This window comes from Orcinus orca, chromosome 1 (assembly GCF_937001465.1).
Source record: "Orcinus orca chromosome 1, mOrcOrc1.1, whole genome shotgun sequence".
Lineage (NCBI taxonomy): Eukaryota > Metazoa > Chordata > Mammalia > Artiodactyla > Delphinidae > Orcinus > Orcinus orca.
In genome coordinates this window covers 166,553,039-166,570,823 of record NC_064559.1, presented here as the reverse complement: position 1 = coordinate 166,570,823, position 17,785 = coordinate 166,553,039, and the positions used below count along the sequence as shown (strand labels likewise).

Below are 17,785 nucleotides of genomic sequence, written 5' to 3'. Positions count from 1 at the left end.
CATATATACTAGATTATAAAGAAATTCTTATTTCAAAATTAATCTTTCAGATTCCCTATTTTTCATTTACTTTCAACTGATTTTTGGAATTATTTTTTAACTCTAAAACTTTTAAATGATTCCACTTTTTCTAATTTAACAAATCACAGTAAATCAGAAACCACGAGTCATGTATTCAAATCACAAATAATAACTAAAATTTACTTATTTGATATTTACTCTATATCAAATGAGCTAGGATTGTGTATTTTAGGGAAAAAGGGGCATGAATTTTAATATAAACCTTAATATATCATATAACATATTATATATTGTATATATAATGTATTATAACTTTAATTCATGTATAACTACCCACTTAATACCAAAAGGAAAAAAGGAGGCAGAAATGAATTAGAGTTACAAAGTAATGTGATTTATATATACTCTAGCAGGACCAACTTTGGGGCTCTTAACAAAGTAGCAATGAAATCTTGCAAACACGCCTGACAAAATACTTCCAGAAAGACTATCCACAATACAACAGGAACAAAACAAGCAGTTCACAATATTGGTGAGATCACAGCATTAAATGTCACTTCTAGGAATATTAATTATCACAGAACTAGACAATGAGGAAGGTATTTCTAGCTGTTAATTAAAATCTCCTTGCAAAAACATTCCATTTTAGGGACTTCCCTGGTGGCACAGTGATTAAGAATCTGCCTGCCAATGCAAGGGCCATGGGTTCGATCCCTGGTCTGGGAAGATCCCACATGCCATGGAGCAGCTAAGCGCATACACCACAACTACTGAGCCTGTGCTCTAGAGCCCGCAAGCCACAACTACTGAAGCCCGTGCTCCGCAACAAGAGACGCCACCACAATGAGAAGCCCATGCACCACAACGAAGAGTAGCCCCACTCGCCACAACTAGAGAAAGCCTGCGTGTAGCAATGAAGATCCAACACAGCCATAAATAAATAAATAAATTTATTTTAAAAAATTCCATTTTTGTATTTTCTAAAGACAAAAGAAGGAGACTTAATAACAAATAAGGTATATTTCACAACTGTTAAATTTTAAAAGGTGCCTACAACGGTTCCTGGTTCTAAATTCTACTAACTCTCCGGACAGGATCACAATTCTTAAGGGACCAACTCTCTCCCAGCTCTGTGGAGGGGAGAACCAGGGGGCATGCCCTGAGTAGTGGCCAGGGGGGTTGACAGCCATATAAGAAACACTGAAGAATTCTGACAGTGGGGGTGTTAAACATCTGGATATTTAGAGCAGCTGTGAGGTATCACTCTCTAATAATAGAACAGACTCCTACCTGCCGTGGAAAGGGTTTGAAGTAATACTATTCAAAATCAAAACTGGATAACTTTTCAAAGTCCCGTCCAGGCCCAGAGACCAAGAATTACATATACGTCTACATCCAGCAATACTAATAACAACCAAACACAACTTTCTGCAAAGCGATACCTTTACTTCACTGGAGGATATTTAAAAAGTGGCTTTCTGTGCAGTTTTATGTGTTCTGCTAGATATCTGGGTCTTTTTTATCTGCCTTCTCCTTGCTGCTACTGAACCAGAAGTTAACGCTTTTTACTTTCCAAATTTTAATTTCTAAACCAAATACTAATTATAGCATGGGCCCAAATTACTAAACTGGTTTACCTAACTACATGACCGTGGGAAGTCATTTCTTGCAAAATGAGTGGCTTGCACTAAGATCCACCAGAATGTAACCTTCACGTTCTGTTCAGCACTCTATTCCCAGCCCCAGGACCTGGAAGGCATCAAATATTTACCAAATAAGAGGATCATTCCTGTCCCCAAATGACAAATATAAAATAAATGTAATCATTTTTCTTTTTTAACAATTAGATTTTAATCCGTATATTCCCAAATGTTTTTAAGAGGACACTGAAACTGAAATTTCCTATGGGGCAAATAGAAATTTATATATTTTCAAACAAGGTACTAATTTTTTAGAAATAAAACAAGTAGATTACACAAGAGCTGGCAATCTTCACACTGTTTATTATACTTCCCTTTGCTTCAACCCATTACTGTGTCCTGTCCCCTTTTCATTTGAAAGGCAGGCCGCTGGTAGGGAGAAAGTACACTGGACTTGCAGTGCATGGGCCTGGGGTCTAGTCCCATCTCTTCCATTAACTAGCTCTATGGGGAGACGTCACTTCCCCTTTGGGGCCTGCAAGGTTGCACTTGTAAAACAAGGGAGCCAAACTAATCATTAATTTCTAAAGTCTTCTGCTTTAAAAATCGATGATTCTCCTTTCATTCTACCCATTATCCTATTCCTAATGCCTTGATTCAGCAATTGCCAGCCACATCATTCCTAGACTTGTACAGGAGCCTCCAAACTTGTCTCTTTCCCTCTTTATTTTTCCTTATCTTAAAATGAATTCAATCCTAAAACCATGAGTTGAGCAGAATGAAAAGCACACTGTCTGAAGTCAGAGAGAACAGGTTCAAATCCAGACTTTGCCACTAGCCAAGCACAGCTCTAAAATGGTGATCTTATTAGCTATCTCACTGGGGATTAAATAAAATGTATAAAACACCTAACATAGTGCCTGACACACTGTAGATGCTCAACAATGTTTAGCACTTCTCCCTATTTCCCAAGATCAAATGCCTCAGGTTCCCACTGTCTACAGCAAGGATGACCAACAAGGTGCACAGGTGGCATGCAAGAAGATTTGTAAAACTACAGAGGCAAAAATGGGGTTAAACATTCTCACCAGGCTCCTGTGTGCCAGGAAAGTGTCTCCCTGTATCCTTGCCAATACTCTTCCAGGTAAAGCAGCCTCAGTAACCAGCCCCTAGTGAACTCTCAAAATTAAATGGTGCAGCCAAATCCACAGGTCAAGAGGAAATGAAAACTTGACAGGATTCTTCAGAAAGTCATAGATTCTCTGGATTTTACATTAAAGCAAACTCCTCAGCCTGTCATTCATGTGTAAAGAAGCCAGTCCCAATTCTTAGTATTTAAATGTACAGGCAGTACAACTAATGTTAAAGTACCACCAAGCATTATAATTTATTTTGATTTTGCAATTCTAGGAAATTAAAAGGTGTGACAAAAGAAAAAAAGAGTAAAATTTTTCACAAAATGAGGATACACTGAACTATGTAGGGCCATACAAGCATCTTCAGAATAAGCAATGACTTTCTTCTTGATTTCAAAACTGGGTCAAAACTAGAAGGAAGGGGGCTTCCTTGGTGGTGCAGTGGTTAAGAATCCTCCTGCCAATGCAGGGGACACCGGTTCGATCCCTGGTCCAGGAAGATCCCACATGCTGCGGAACAACTAAGCCCGTGTACCACAACTACTAAGCCTGCGCTCTAGAGCCCGTGAGCCACAACTACTGAGCACATGTGCCACAACTACTGAAGCCCGCATGCCTAGAGCCCGTGCTCTGCAGCAAGAGAAGCCACCGCAATGAGAAGCCCACGCACGGCAACAAAGAGTAGCCCCCGCTCACCGCAACTAGAGAAGGCCGGCGCGCAGCAATGAAGACCAAATGCAGCCAAAAATAAATAAATAAATTTATAAAAACAAAAACAAAAACAAAAAAACTAGAAGGAACAAGGAGAGGAGTGATGGGGACTTGCAAAGAGAAGCTCATTTCTTAAAGTGACTTAGGTACATTTAAATATATGGGAATTTTTCCCCAGACTAGGACTAATTACAACCTTTACTGCCATATACTAGTCAATGATCTAGCTGAGTTACTAGGTAACAGAGGGCAATCAACCAAGTGTGTGGAAGTCTGGAAACCAAAGAGATCTTGCGAAGAAATCTGGCTTTTTGAAGTGCCACCTTCTTTCCCAAAATACTTCAGCCCAAGAAACTGCTGCAAAAGAATATAACTGAAAGGATAGAAGATTATTTAGGAAAAAATTCTATCAGGAGGCTTAGCTTCATTAAGAATTTTCCAAATTCACATCTCTACTAAAAAACCCAAACCACTAGAGTAGGCCAACCCGCTCTACTGGACCCTTGAAATGTACCAAGCAGTGAATCTGACCAAAACTCCTACCAGGAGCTGCCATTTTTCTGCAAAGTAATTATTCACAAGCACTGTTGCTTCTGGTTGATGCTTTTTAAAAAATCAGGTAAAGTCTGTTTTCTCCCCCCATGTTCTTTGCTCACATCCCTAACTAAAACAAAAAGGAATCGTCTCCACCCAGATTTGAGATTTCTGACCAAAGCCATTCGCCTAGACGGCCCTCTTTCTCCTTAACAGACTTCTCCAGTCCCCTTATCTCCTGCCCTGTCCCTGTCCCTCTACACAGCACCCTAAGTATTGCTCCAATCCCTTTCTCCAGTCTAGCTTTCCCTCATTTCTGACTTAACAGCTGACCAGTACTCTGCTTACCCAGACTTGGTCCCAGCTTCATCCTCCAACTCCAGTCCCATCACTGCCTAGCCCCTCCTCAGCTTTGACTCCTGCCCTGGCCTCTTATCTCTAACCTCTCTCAGTCTAATCCCCGTGGCTTTAATATCTAACCTTATCAACGACGCCCCCCCCCCCCAGACTTTATTGCAGCTGAGCCCCTTCCCCACTTCCTATCAATTCTTGTCATTCCTGGCCTCTGCCCAGTCCCTCTTCATTTTAGACCCTGACCAATCTCCTCTCTTTCTGGTCCTTGGCTAAAACCCAAACCCCATTCCTAACCTCATTCCTGACCCTAGCAAAGCCGCTACTCTGGCTGGCCCATCCCACTTTTTCTCTGACTGAACCTGGTGCCTCCCCACTCCTTCACTGAAACCCTGGGCCGCGAAATCTCGGGCCCTCGCCTAATCTCCTAGGACCCCATTTCTCACCCCCTGATACAAGCGTCCTCCCCATCACACACTCCAGGTCAATGTGTCTGGCTCTCCCCACCTCGGATGCCAGCCTTGGGCCCTTCTCCCCATCCCCGACCCGGGCCTGCCCCGTTAGTGAACTCAGCTCAAAGCCCAGAGACCCCCTACTCACGCTGCCGCGCAGCCCTGTCCTGCAGCCCTTATTCCCATTCAGCCCCTCCCCATGGGCCCTTCTCCCCACTTGACCCCAGTCCGGTGACCTCCATCCCGACGAGCCCGGTGTTCCATTTCCCCTCTCTCCGTGCCTCCCCCGTCTCACAAGCCCTCCGCACTCCAAGCCCAGTGGGGTGTGTCCCCTCCCCAGGGAACTCCAGCCCGCTGGCCTCTCCCGCGGGGGTCATGGGTCGCCCCTCCTCACCTCGGCGTCCACCACCTCGTGGTAGGCGGGCGGGGGGTCGAAGCCGCCGCCGCCTCCGGTGCTGCTGCCGCGGGAAGGGCCTCCGCCGCCGCCGTCACCGCCGCCGTCGCCCCGCGAGACCCCGCCGGGCCCGGGGCTGGGGCCGCCGCCGCTGTCCATGGGCTCGTAGCCGCCGTAGTCGAGGCCCGGCCGCTCGTTGGTAAGCAGCGCCACGGCCTCGTTGATGTCGTTCTTGGCCAGGCGCAGGGCCTTGCGGATGGTGGCAGGGTCCGAGAAGCCCATGCACAGCAGCGTGGTCATGTGCTGCTCCTCCTCCGATTCCATGGCTCGGGCCTCCGGGCCGCGCCAGCCGGCGGGCTGCGAAGCTGCGGGTCCGGGGCCTGGCGGGCCGCGCGGCGCTGCCTCCGCGCCGTCCCCGCGCCCGGGCGGGCCCCTGCACTCCTGCGCTGCGCGCTCCGCGGCCGCCGGGCCAGGGTGGGCGCGGGGGTGGGCGCCCCGAGCCGACCGACGGCGGTGGAGGGCTCAGGCGCTGCGGCGGCCCGGCCCAGCCCTGCGCGCCGCCATGTTGGCCTCCTCCTCCGCCTCCGCCTCCTCCGGCCCGCGGGGCCGCGCCTCCGCTCCCGGAAGCCGCACGAGAGGCCGCGGGGCCCGCCGGTCACGGGTGAGGGTTGGGGGGTGATTTTTCTTTCTTTCCTTCTTTCTTTTTTTAATAGAGGCGGTAAGGAAGGGGCTGCGCCGCGGAGCGTCTCTACGGTGAAAGGGACGCCGTAAGGGCCAGGCGGAGGCGAGGGAGCGTTCTTCGCCGTCGCCGCGGCCGCCCGCCCATTCCTCCAGCAACAGGTTCCCGCGGGAGGGGCGGGAGCAAAGTGCAACGCGCTGCGCGGAACGTCGCCGAAGTACCCGAGCTGGCGATCCTGCCGGGCGCTGACGGCGGTTCCGCCCGAACCTCGCCGGAGTCCCCGCCGGACTCCAGCTCCCGGACTTGCTCGCCCCGGCGCGGCCCGGACTGCGCCCCAGCCTAAACGCAGTGCGCTCGGCGGCTACTGTAACCCACCCCACACCTGGCCTGACTTGCACCACGGTCCTGAAGGAAATCCTCCAGCCACGCTGCCTGACATACCCTTCAGCACCCACTTAAATTCATGCCCAAAGCAGGCAAACCAACCCACCCGGGCTGAAATGCACCCCCCACATACTCTTGACCTAAATCCCTCCAACTTCCGCTGAAATCACCCTAAACTGGCTGAAGTGAATTCCCAGCCCTCCTTGAATTTTCCTTCCAGCATTGACTGACCACCACCTACCCCCAGCCAACCTGACTGGACTCTATCAAACTCATGCAAAAATCCCCTGAGAGTCCGAAACATATTTTTACAACCGGAACTCCAAATCCCAGTGCTGTCTGTGAAAACCTCCAAAAACTCCTGACTGCATCACCCTTTTTCAGCCTCTGACTCATTCGAACACCTTGGACCTCTGCTTCCCTCCTGATGCTCATCCACCCACCCACATTCTACTGCACCCTTTGGCTCAGGGTTCCGTCTTTGTTCTGCCTCTTGAGGGAGGACTGCCCTCCCTCTTTTTTATGCCCTTTGGGGGAAGGGACCGCACCCCTGTTGGTTTCCCCCTTTGAGCATTCCTCTTCCCCTTCAAAGGCCTGCTTTCTTTGCTTTCTCTTTCTACTTTTAGCATTAGCGAGTAGGGGCCGTATCTTTAGTCCACTGACTACCATCTAAGCCCTGGTCCTTGGTATTTCCTGCCTTCAATTTCCTTTTATTCTTGCTTCTCCCAAGTTCTTTCCCCACCCTCTCCCAAGATCCTGATGCTTTTTCCATATCTCACTTCATCTCCTATTACCCTTACCCTGGTTTCTTCCTGAACCTTGAAGTCCACCATCTAACCTTTCTCATACCGTCAAATCCCTCCTGTTGCCAACCGGGCACTCACTAAAATCCCCCTTTACCCCAAATCTTAAATTAGGGACAGTACCCAGAAATTTCCTCTGCACTTTCTCTATTAGCATCCTTTTCCCTGGACCATGAGCCCTTCTTGTCTAGTACTTGCTACATACATTTATAAACACCAGCAATTTGATTTACAGGGTGAATTTATCACTGCTGTTTACATTTAAATGAAGTAACTGTATTTGTTGTATTGATTAAAGACCAGATTATAGACCAAAGACTAGGACTAATATGCAAAGGAAGTAAAGTCTCGTAATTTGTTAATGAAAATAACAAAACTCTTCTCTTCTTACATTTCTGAACAACAACAAAAAAGAACCTGCTAAGGAAGAATGCCTATAATTGGATCAGGTCACAATGTGTATATTAAAATAAAATTTTATTGAGTGTTATCCACTTCTAGGTACTCAATGACATTTTAGATATTTATCTGTGGCATATGAAGAACAAAAGTAATCTAAATCAACCCAAGCAACCTGTCATAGAGTACCTGCCAAGGTATTTAATTTTTTCAACAAATATGTTCTTAGTATTTGTCAGGTGCCAGGTACTGTTCTTGGCACTGGTGATGCAACTCTAAACAAAGTAGACAAAATTTGATGATGGCAAAGTGATGACATTCAATTTTGCGCTGTGTTTAAAGAGTTAATTCAGTGACCAAATTAAGAAATCAGTTATAAGGGAAGAGAAAGTAGCAGATAGAGAAAAAATTGTTTGCCACTGAAATTCAAAATAGAACTCAAGAGGTAATGAGACGGGGCCGACCGATTCAGATGGCACATAAAAAGACTCATCAACAGTGGCAGGTTTATAGAACGTGACAGAGGAAACTGTGCTGAGCTGAGAAGAGGAAGCAGAGAAAAACAAAGTCTGTGATAAAAACTGGAAAGGAGCCACAGAACGCTACACAAAAAAAGGAAGGCCATTTTTGAACCAGATCCTGGAGTGACTGAAAAGCCAAAGTGTCATTTGAGGATGTGAGTAGTATAATCACACTTTTTTGCATGTAGGAAAGCAAGTGAGCACTTTAAACTCTGTTGAATTGGGATAGCAGGAGAGGGGACTGTGGTATGAATATTCATACCTTCACTTACATTTTTATTTGTATTGCAGTAGAATCTTGAAAATGTTAAAGGACCCCCCAAAATAAATATTTATTTCACATTTATCCTTATTTAGAAGCTTTTAGAAGAAAAAGAAATAGCTTGGTCTAGAAGAGAGGTATAATGGACTGTCTTTTTTTTTATCTATTAAGTTTTTATTTTTTTAACATCTTTATCAGAGTATAATTGCTTTACAATGGTGTGTTAGTTTCTGCTTTATAACAAAGTGAATCAGCTATACATATACATATATCCCCATATCTCCTCCCTCTTGCGTCTCCCTTTCACCCTCTCTATCCCACTCCTCTAGGTGGTCACAAAGCACTGAGCTGACCTCCCTGTGCTCTGCATCTGCTTCCCACTAGCTACCTATTTTACATTTGGCTGAATATATAAGTCCATGCCACTCTCTCACTTTGTCCCAGCTTACCCCTCCCCCTCCCTGTGTCCTCAAGTCCATTCTCTACATCTGCATCTTTATTCCTCTCCTGCCCCTATGTTCTTCATAACCATTTTTTCTTTTCTTTTAGATTCCATATATATGTGTTAGCATACAGTATTTGCTTTTCTCTTTCTGACTTACTTTCTAGGTCCATCCACCTCACTACAAATAACTGAATTTCGTTTCTTTTTATGGCTGAGTAATATTGCATTGTATATATGTGCCACATCTTCTTTATCCATTCATCTGTCAATGGACACTTAGGTTGCTTCCATGTCCTGGCTATTGTAAATAGTGCTGCAATGAACATTGTAGTGCATGACTCTTTTTGAATTACGGTTTTCTCAGGGTATATGCCCAGTAGTGGGATTGCTGGGTCATATGGTAGTTCTATTTTTAGTTTTATAAGGAACCTCCATACTGTTCTCCATAGTGGCTGTATCAATTTACATTCCCACCAACAGTGCAAAAGGGTTCCCTTTTCTCCACACCCTCTCCAGCATTTATTGTTTCTAGATTTTTTGATGATGGCCATTCTGACTGGTGTGAGGTGATACCTCATTGTAGTTTTGATTTGCATTTCTCTAATGATTGGTGATGTTGAGCATCATGTGTTTGTTGGCAGTCTGTATATCTTCTTTGGAGAAATGTCTATTTAGATCTTCTGCCCATTTTGGATTGAGTTGTTTGTGTTTTTGATATTGTGCTGCATGAGCTGCTTGTAAATTTTGGAGATTAGTTAATGGACTGTCTTGAAGATAAGATATGAGGGGTTTCTAATAATAATTAATAAGTAATTTAAAAAACATTTATTAAGTGTCTATTTTGAGGCAGGCTGAGGACTAGGGAGACAACTGTGAGCAAAACATGCATAGTTTCTGCCCCTTTAGAACTTTAAAGGCTTTAAAGGGAGATAGAAAAATAAGCAGTAATCAAAAAGTGTGATAGGTGCTTTGACAGGGGAATTTCAGGAAGTAAGGAGCAAATTTCTTGTCTCCTATGGGCATAAATTACCAAATCTAGGAAATCTGGAAAGTTTTCCAAAGTAAGTGTTAAACAATAATATGATGGGGCTTCCCTGGTGGCGCAGTGGTTGAGAGTCTGCCTGCCGATGCAGGGGACACGGGTTCGTGCCCCGGTCTGGGAAGATCCCACATGCCGCGGAGTGGCTGGGCCCGTGAGCCATGGCCGCTGAGCCTGCGCGTCACAACAGTGAGAGGCCCGCGTACTGAAAAAAAAAAAAAAAATGTCAGTGGAGTGTGGCTGGAGTGCAGAGTTCTAGAGAGGTAGCAATGAGAAAGGAATCTAGAAACCTAGACAGACACCAGATCTGAGAGGGCCTTTTAAACTTTGAACTTTATTCTGAAGGAATGGGAAACCACTGAGTCTTTTGTATAGAGGATAGAGGTGATGGATGTTATTTAAATTTTAAAAAGATCAACCTAACTGCAGTGTAGAGAATGGTATGGAAGAGAAGAAGAGTGAAAGTAGAGAATCCATTTAGGAGACAAGATCTGTTAGCCTTCCTAGGTAACCTTTGAAATGAAAGAGTTGAGTTGTTTTCTTATCCAATCTACAATATTTGTCTTTTTGTTCTTGGTTTCTGGCAGTTTAACTGTGATATGTCTATGGATGGTTTTATTTGTACTTGTTTTCAATGGAGTTTGCAGAGATTCTTGAATATGTGGCTTGAGATCTTTCACAGCTTGGAAGATTCTTGGCTATTGCTTCTTTATATTACTTCTGTTTCATTCTCTCTCTCCTCCTGTGACTTCAATTAAATAAATGTGAGCCTCTTTTCACTGAACCATTTCTGTCTCCTATACTTGTTTCTATATTTTTTTATTCTTTTGTCTCGGTGCTTCAGTCTAGATTTTTTTTTCTGTCCTTTTCTCTGGTTCACACATTCTCTCTTCAGCTACATCTTATCTGCTAAGTCTATTTATTGAGTTCTTAATTTTCAGTTATTGTATGTTTAAATTCATAATTCACTTTAATTCTTATGCCTTTCACATTTTTCTGAAATTCTTTATCTTAATTTCTTTAATATTAATTACAGCTGTTTTATAGTCAGTGTCTGATAGCTTCCATATCTGCACTTCTGTGGGTCCATTTCTATTGTCTGATTTTTCTCTTGATTACCAATCAATTCTTATGTTTTTGTAAGCATAATTAAAATCTTTTTTCTGGGCATTAAATTTTATAGATTATATATTGTTTAAAAACTATATAGATGATCTTAGGTTCTAGATGATGTTATCTTCCTTACAAGTGGATTTACTTTATCTTCTGGCAGGTAACTGGGAGTGGGAATGATAAACAAAGTAATCTAATAAAGGATTAAGTTTTTCTGGAAGCCAGATATCAATCTTTGTGAGGGCTGGTTTACTTTTGGACCACCTTTACTCCTAGCATACTTTAGGGTTCCCAACTGTTTTGGTTATATATTGTTGTATCTCAAAACACCACAACACTGGCTTTAAACATCAATGACTAATCATTTCTCATAATTCTCTGAGTTCACTGGATTGTTCTTCTGCTCCATTTGGTGTTGGCTGGGATCACTCATAAAGTTCCATTCACCTGAGAGCTTGGCTGGGGCATTTTTTTGCTCTTCCACATGACCCCTCCCTCCATATTATGTCCCATCCTTCAGGGCTTCTCCACATGGCCTATTTCTCCATTGGGATAACCTGGACTTCCTTATGCTGGGTTCTAAGAGGGAGAATTTCAAAAATGCAAACCCTAGTGAGCAAGTGCTTATCAAATCTATGTTTGTGTCACTTTTCCTGATGTACTATTGATGAAGACAAATCACGTGACCAAGCCCAGAGCCAATGTGAAGAGACCCACCCCAAGGCGTAAATATTGGAAGGTGTGTTTCATTGCAGGAGCCACCAGTGTAACAGATTACCATACTAAATGAAAGCCTGGGGTGTTTATCCAAGCCCTTCCTCTTTAGTGGCCCTTGATCTCCAGTTTTTGTCATCTCAGTTCTGTAAGACTGCCCAAAGCTCTCCTCAGCTTCTCAGCTTCTTGATTGATGATTAAGAATCAGCAAATGCATGAAAGGGAAAAGCAGTGCCGAATGATGGGCTCACTCATCATGTTCACCTCTCTGAACTTCCTTTCTCTTTGGGATTTGGCCCTTCAAGTTCTCACTTGGAAACTTTCCAGTGCCTTTAAATAGATATTTTTTCTATTCTGCCTGACTTTTCTGGTTGTTCTCGGTAAGAGGGATGGTCTTAAATAAGCAGATCTTTCATTGATGGGAGCAGAAATCCCATAGAATGAAAGAAGATGGATAAAAGTACTTCAAGGTAGGGAGTAAAAGGAGCAGACCCTGACAGAGAAGGAGATTTTCCAAGACTAGGAAGAGGTTAGTATTTTGTATATTCCATGAGGAGGAAGAGCCTTGCCCTGTTGCCTCACAGTGCCCCAAGAAGTAGAAAGAGCTCAAAGAGAAATGACTGCCTGGGCTTCCGGCATCTCCAGCCTCCACAAAATTCCCCACTCTCCAGCAGGGCAGGGAAGTAGCAGAACCACCTTCCCTTGGAGGACCTTAGCTTGTGCAGAGCTATACTGTGATTCTTTCAGTGTTAACTAGTATAGAGAGACCAGAGGGCACTTCTTGATTCTTCAGACTACAGAAGACCCCTGCAACTTGTATAAATCCACCCCCCACCCCTGCAATAGGGGAGGGAGTCCTAATTGTGACTGTAATTCAACATTTCAATGCTTTGGCAAATGGAGTTTTAGGTGAGCTTTAAATTGTTTCAGAAAAAATAAAGTAAAATGGTATTTAATTTACCAGATATTGATGGATGCACATTCATACCCATTATATATGTTTAAAAATTAGTAAAAACAGCCACGAGAAAATTGGCACCAATGGCCATACCTTGAATACTCTACTTGGGCATTGATTTTTTATTTCTTTTGCTAACAGCTTTATTAAGATGTAATCCACATACTATACAGTTCACTCACTAAAAGCGTACAATTCAGTGTTTTTTAGTGTATTCATGGGTGTGTACAACTATCACCACAGTCAATTTTTGAACATTTTCATCACTTAAGAAAGAAACAGATGGATGTTTCCTTTAGCCATCATTCTATTTCCTTATCCTCCCCAGTGCTGAACAAACACAAATCTACTTTATATCTCTATAGATTTGCCTATTCTAGAAAATTCATGTAAGTGGAATCTTACAATATGTGGCCTTTTTGTCTGGCTTCTTTTACTTAGTATACTGTTTTCAAGCTTTATCCATGTTATATAGCATATATCAGTACTTCATTCCATTTTATGGCTGAGTAGTATTTCATTATATGGATATACCACATTTTGTTTATCCCTTCGTGATGGGCATTTGAATGTTAGGGTATTATGAATAATGCTTCTATAACCACTTATGTAAAAGTTTTTGTGTGGTCATATGTTTTCCTTTCTCTTGGGTATATATCTAAGAGCAGAATTGCTGGGTCAAATGTTAGCTCTGTTTAATTTTTTGAGGAATTGCCAAATTTTTTCCAAAATAGCCTAACCAATTTACATTCTCAGCAGCAGTGTATGAGGGTCTGATTTCTCCACATTTTCTCTACCAATTGTTATAAACTGACTTTTTGATTATAGCCATCCTAGTGGGCGTGAAGTGGTATCACATGGTTTTGGTTTGCATTTCCCTGATGACCAGTGATATTGAGCATCTATTCATGGCTTATTGGTAATTTGTATATCTTCTTTGGAGAAAGGTCTATTCAAGTCCTCTGCTCCTTTTCGAATTGGATTGTCTTTTTATTATTAAGTTGCAAATGTTCTTTTATATTCTAGATCCAAATCCTTTACCAGATGTATGATTTGCAGATATTTTCTCCCATTCTGTGTGTGTCTTTTCATTTTTTGGCAGTGTCCTTTGAAGCACAAAAGTTTTAAATTTTGATGAAGTCCAATTTATCTTTTTTTTTTCTTTTGTTGCTGTGCTTTTGGTCTCATATCCAAGAAATCATTGCCAAATCCAATGTCATGAAGTTTTTCATCGATATTTTCTTCTAAGAATTTTATATGTTTAGCTCTTACATTTAGGTCTTTGACCCATTTTGAGTTAATCTTTGTATATGGTGTGAGGTAAAGGACCAATTTCATTCTTTTGCATTTGGCTATCTAGTTTGGCTTCTCTTTGTTGAAAAGACTATTCTTTCCCCATTGAATGGTCTTGCATCCCTGTCAAACATCAATTAAACATAGACACATGGGTTTATTTCTGGAATCTCATTTCTATTCCATTGAGATATATGTCTGTCCTTATGCCTATACCACACTCTCTTGATTACTGTTCCTTTTTAGTAAGTTTTAAAATCAAGTGTGAATTCTTCAACTTGGTTCATTTTCAAGATTGTTTTGGCCATTCTGGGTTCCCTGCAATCATATATTAATTTTAGAATCAGTTTGTCAATTTCCACAAGAAAGTCAGCTGGAATCCTGATAGGGAGTGCACTGAATCTGTAGACAAATTTGGGGAGTATTACCATCTTAACAACATTAAGTCTTTCAATCCATGAACATGGGATGTCTTTCCATTTACTTAGATCTTCTTTAATTCTTTCAGCACTGTTTTCTGTTTTTCAGAGTACAAGTCTTGTACTCCTTTTGCTAGATTTATACCTAAATATTTTACTCTTTTTGATGCTACTGTAAATGGGGTTGTTTTATTAATTTCATACTTGGATTATTTGAATGGAAATGTATAGAAATACAATTGAATTATACGTATTGCTCTTGTAACATACAAACTTGCTGAATTTGTTTACTAATTCTAATAGTTTCCTAGTGTATATCTTAGGATTTTCTATACACAAGATCATGTTTTCTGTGAATAGAGAGAGTTTTGTTTCTTTCTTTCCAATCTGGATGCCTTTTTAAAATTTTCCTTGCCTAATTGCCCTGGCTAGAACCTTCAGTATGGTCGGTGTTGAATAGAGGTGGCAATAGCAGCCACCCTTGTCTTTTTCCTGATCTTAGGAGGAAAGCATGCAGTCTTTCACCATTAAGTATGATGTTCGCTCTGGCTTTTTCATATATAGCTTTTATTTATGTTGAGATAGTTTCCTTCTATTTCTAGTTTGTTGAGTGTTTATCATGAAAGGGTGTTAGATTTTGTCAAATGCTTTTTCTTTGCATACTGACATAATTATGTGGTTTTGTTTTTTATTCTATTAATCTGGTGCATTGCTTTGATTTTCAGATGTTAAACCAATCTTGCATTCTGGGATAATGCCCACTTTATCATGGTGATACTACTTTATATATGTTACTGGATTTAGTTTGCTAATATTTTGCTTAAAAACACAGTGATGGGCTTCCCTGGTGGTGCAGTGGTTGAGAGTCTGCCTACCGATGTAGGGGACACAGGTTCATACCCCAGTCCGGGAAGATCCCACGTGCCGCGGAGCAGCTGGGCCTGCGAGCCATGGCCGCTGAGCCTGTGTGTCCGGAGCCTGTGCTCTGCAATGGGAGAGGCCACAGCAGTGAGAGGCCCGCGTACCGCAAAAAAAACCCCAAAACAACACAGTGATAATGTTGGGGAAAGAGAGCAATTACTTTTAGAGTAATCTAGAGTCTGATTATTTACTGCAAAAAAAAAAAAAAAATCAGTATGAAAAAACGGAGAAATCTAGAAGAAGGAAGAGGAAAACATAATTTTAAGTTCAAGCCTCCTCCCACCCTTTAATAAAGAAAGCATATTGCCAAATAGGGAGTCATTTAAAAGTTACTGTGGGGGCTTCCCTGGTGGCGCAGTGGTTAGGAATCCGCCTGCCAACGCAGGGATCACGGGTTTGAGCTCTGGTCCAGGGAGATCCCACATGCTGCAGAGCAACTAAGCCCGTGTGCCACAACTACTGAGACCACGCGCCACAACTACTGAAGCCCATGCACCCTAGAGCCCTTGCTCCACAACAAGAGAAGCCACTGCAATGAGAAGCGTGCGCACCGCAACAAAGAGTAGCCCCCGCTCACTGCAATTAGAGAAAGACCGCGCACAGCAATGAAGACCCAACGCAGCCAAAAATAAATAAATAAAATAAAATAATTTAAATAAATAAATAAATGAAAGTTAATGTGGTGTCTTTCATCACTTCAGAAGATGATACAACTGACCTGATGGCAGTCCAACTTAGCTTTTGGTTATTTTTCCAGCAGCAGCTATGGGTTTTCCTGAGCCCCCATGACTAATGGGCAGATCTATCCCCTGTACATGCAAACTGATTCCCCTACCTCCACTTTGGGAGGCTTTTCACTTGTCGTAGATGAACTAAGAATCCAGAAGTCCACAACCTAAGGAAATGCATGCTATCAGATTGTGGAGTGAATGGGAGACGGGAGATAAGGCCAAGGTTTTGACTGCCAAACTGAGGAGTTTTCCTGAATTTGTTAGGCAGTGAGCAGCCATTAAATGTTTTGAGTCTGGGAATGACATGATTGAAGATATACTTTAAGAAGATTAAACTGGCATTAGTGTATTGAACATAAAAGATCAAATAAACAGCTGTGGGGTGAGACTGAAAAGAAGTATGCAGAAGGATTTGGCCATTGGATTTGATGATCAAGGAAAAGGAAAGACTCCTAGATTTTAAGACTGGATGATCTGAAGTCAGGATTCAACCAGAAGGGAAGATGATAACTTACGCTTTAGATGAATTGACATTTAATTAGGAAAGATTGCAGACTTTCCCAATCATATCACATGCATACAACTGGAAATAAAACAGTTAAAGCTGATAGGCATTTACACGGAAAGGAGAATGAAGCTATTTAATTTGGAAAGTGAAAAGATTTTACGAAAAGAGAAAGATGAAAGGACGCATTTATTTCTCTGATGACCTAGTTCCTGGCCTTTAGCTCATCATACTCACCTATACATGACACCACATGGCAGCTCAAGAAAACAAAGCTTGTTCAGGCAGAAGCACCCCAAACACACACTCCCATTTTTATTCCACTGTTCCTCATTTTCATCTCTCTGCTCCTGGGTAGCTGGTTCTGTACTCCAGCCTTCCATACGGTGGCTAATCTGCCGGTGGCCTCTTGACTATAGTATTATTCGACACCCCTTCCTGCATGTTGGATCCCTCTGTCCATGGGTTCAGATTTCAGCCATCTCACAGTTTTCAGTAAAAGACTTCCTCTGCCATCTCAGACCTTCAGAACCCTCTTGTTCAGGCCGACTCCAGAATCTTTGCCAGGAGATAGAAATTGGGCAGTTTATCTTAATTATATTTTCTGAAGAATATGCAGTTATAATGTAACAGCTTGCAATTCTCTGAGTGATTAAAAATCTGAATAAAGAATATGTTTACCTCGTTAGTAATGTTGAAACTCAGTTGTTGAAAAGAGAAAAATGGACTCCCATATCTGTAGTTGAAAACCCAAGGTTTGAGGCTTTTATTTCTTCTGAAACCAGGAGGACCTGGCTGTCAGGCTTCAGCTTAATTTCAACATGATTTAGAAGTCTGTTTCATTTCCCTGATGTTGACTCATCAGTCTGGATTAATTTTCCAGGGTGTTATGCTAATTATAGGCTAGTGGAACTAATGGACTAAATCAAAATGGCAACAAGTGAAAAAGTAGCAGAGCCCTCTGGGTTCTACTCCGATGCAGATGTATTTATAACTTCACATTGTATGGTTACTATTAATTAGAAAGTATTGCAATGACCCTCAGTTTTCAAAGGCGTCCACAATCATTTCTAGCTGATCTTTCCCATCTATTACCGCATCCGTTTTATGTGGAGGGTGGAGCTGATGAATTACTTGCCTGAAGTCATGTCTGTGGTAAAGCCAAAATCATACTTTAAATGTTATGAATAATAATAAAAATGATATCTTTGTGGAGCATTTGCAGTTTTCAAAAGGTTTCCTCCATTGTCATTTAATTTACTTACTAAGCACCCCTTAGAAGGTTTCCTGTTGGTTAGTTTGAGGAGAGCGGAAGAGAAGAGAGTTCGGTTGACAGCTGTCTTGGTTAAATTTGAATAAG

The 17,785-nt window shown here is 42.3% G+C and overlaps 1 protein-coding gene across 6 annotated transcripts in view; it reads right to left on the bottom strand.

Moving 5' to 3' along the window:
* The window catches only part of USP24 (ubiquitin specific peptidase 24), a 151,040-nt gene extending 144,316 nt beyond the window's left edge, over nucleotides 1–6,724 (bottom strand). For 4 of the 6 annotated variants that reach the window (XM_033435418.2, XM_033435421.2, XM_033435420.2 and 1 more), the window contains exon 1: nucleotides 5,240–6,717. In XM_033435418.2, the coding sequence (XP_033291309.1) occupies nucleotides 5,240–5,563 (324 nt within the window). In that variant the 5' untranslated portion in view covers nucleotides 5,564–6,717. Of the gene's footprint in view, nucleotides 1–5,239 lie in introns of all 6 variants that reach the window. The other 2 variants (XR_007477855.1, XM_004273801.4) reach the window with 2 other exon arrangements.
* Nucleotides 6,725–17,785: the final 11,061 nt, after the last annotated feature.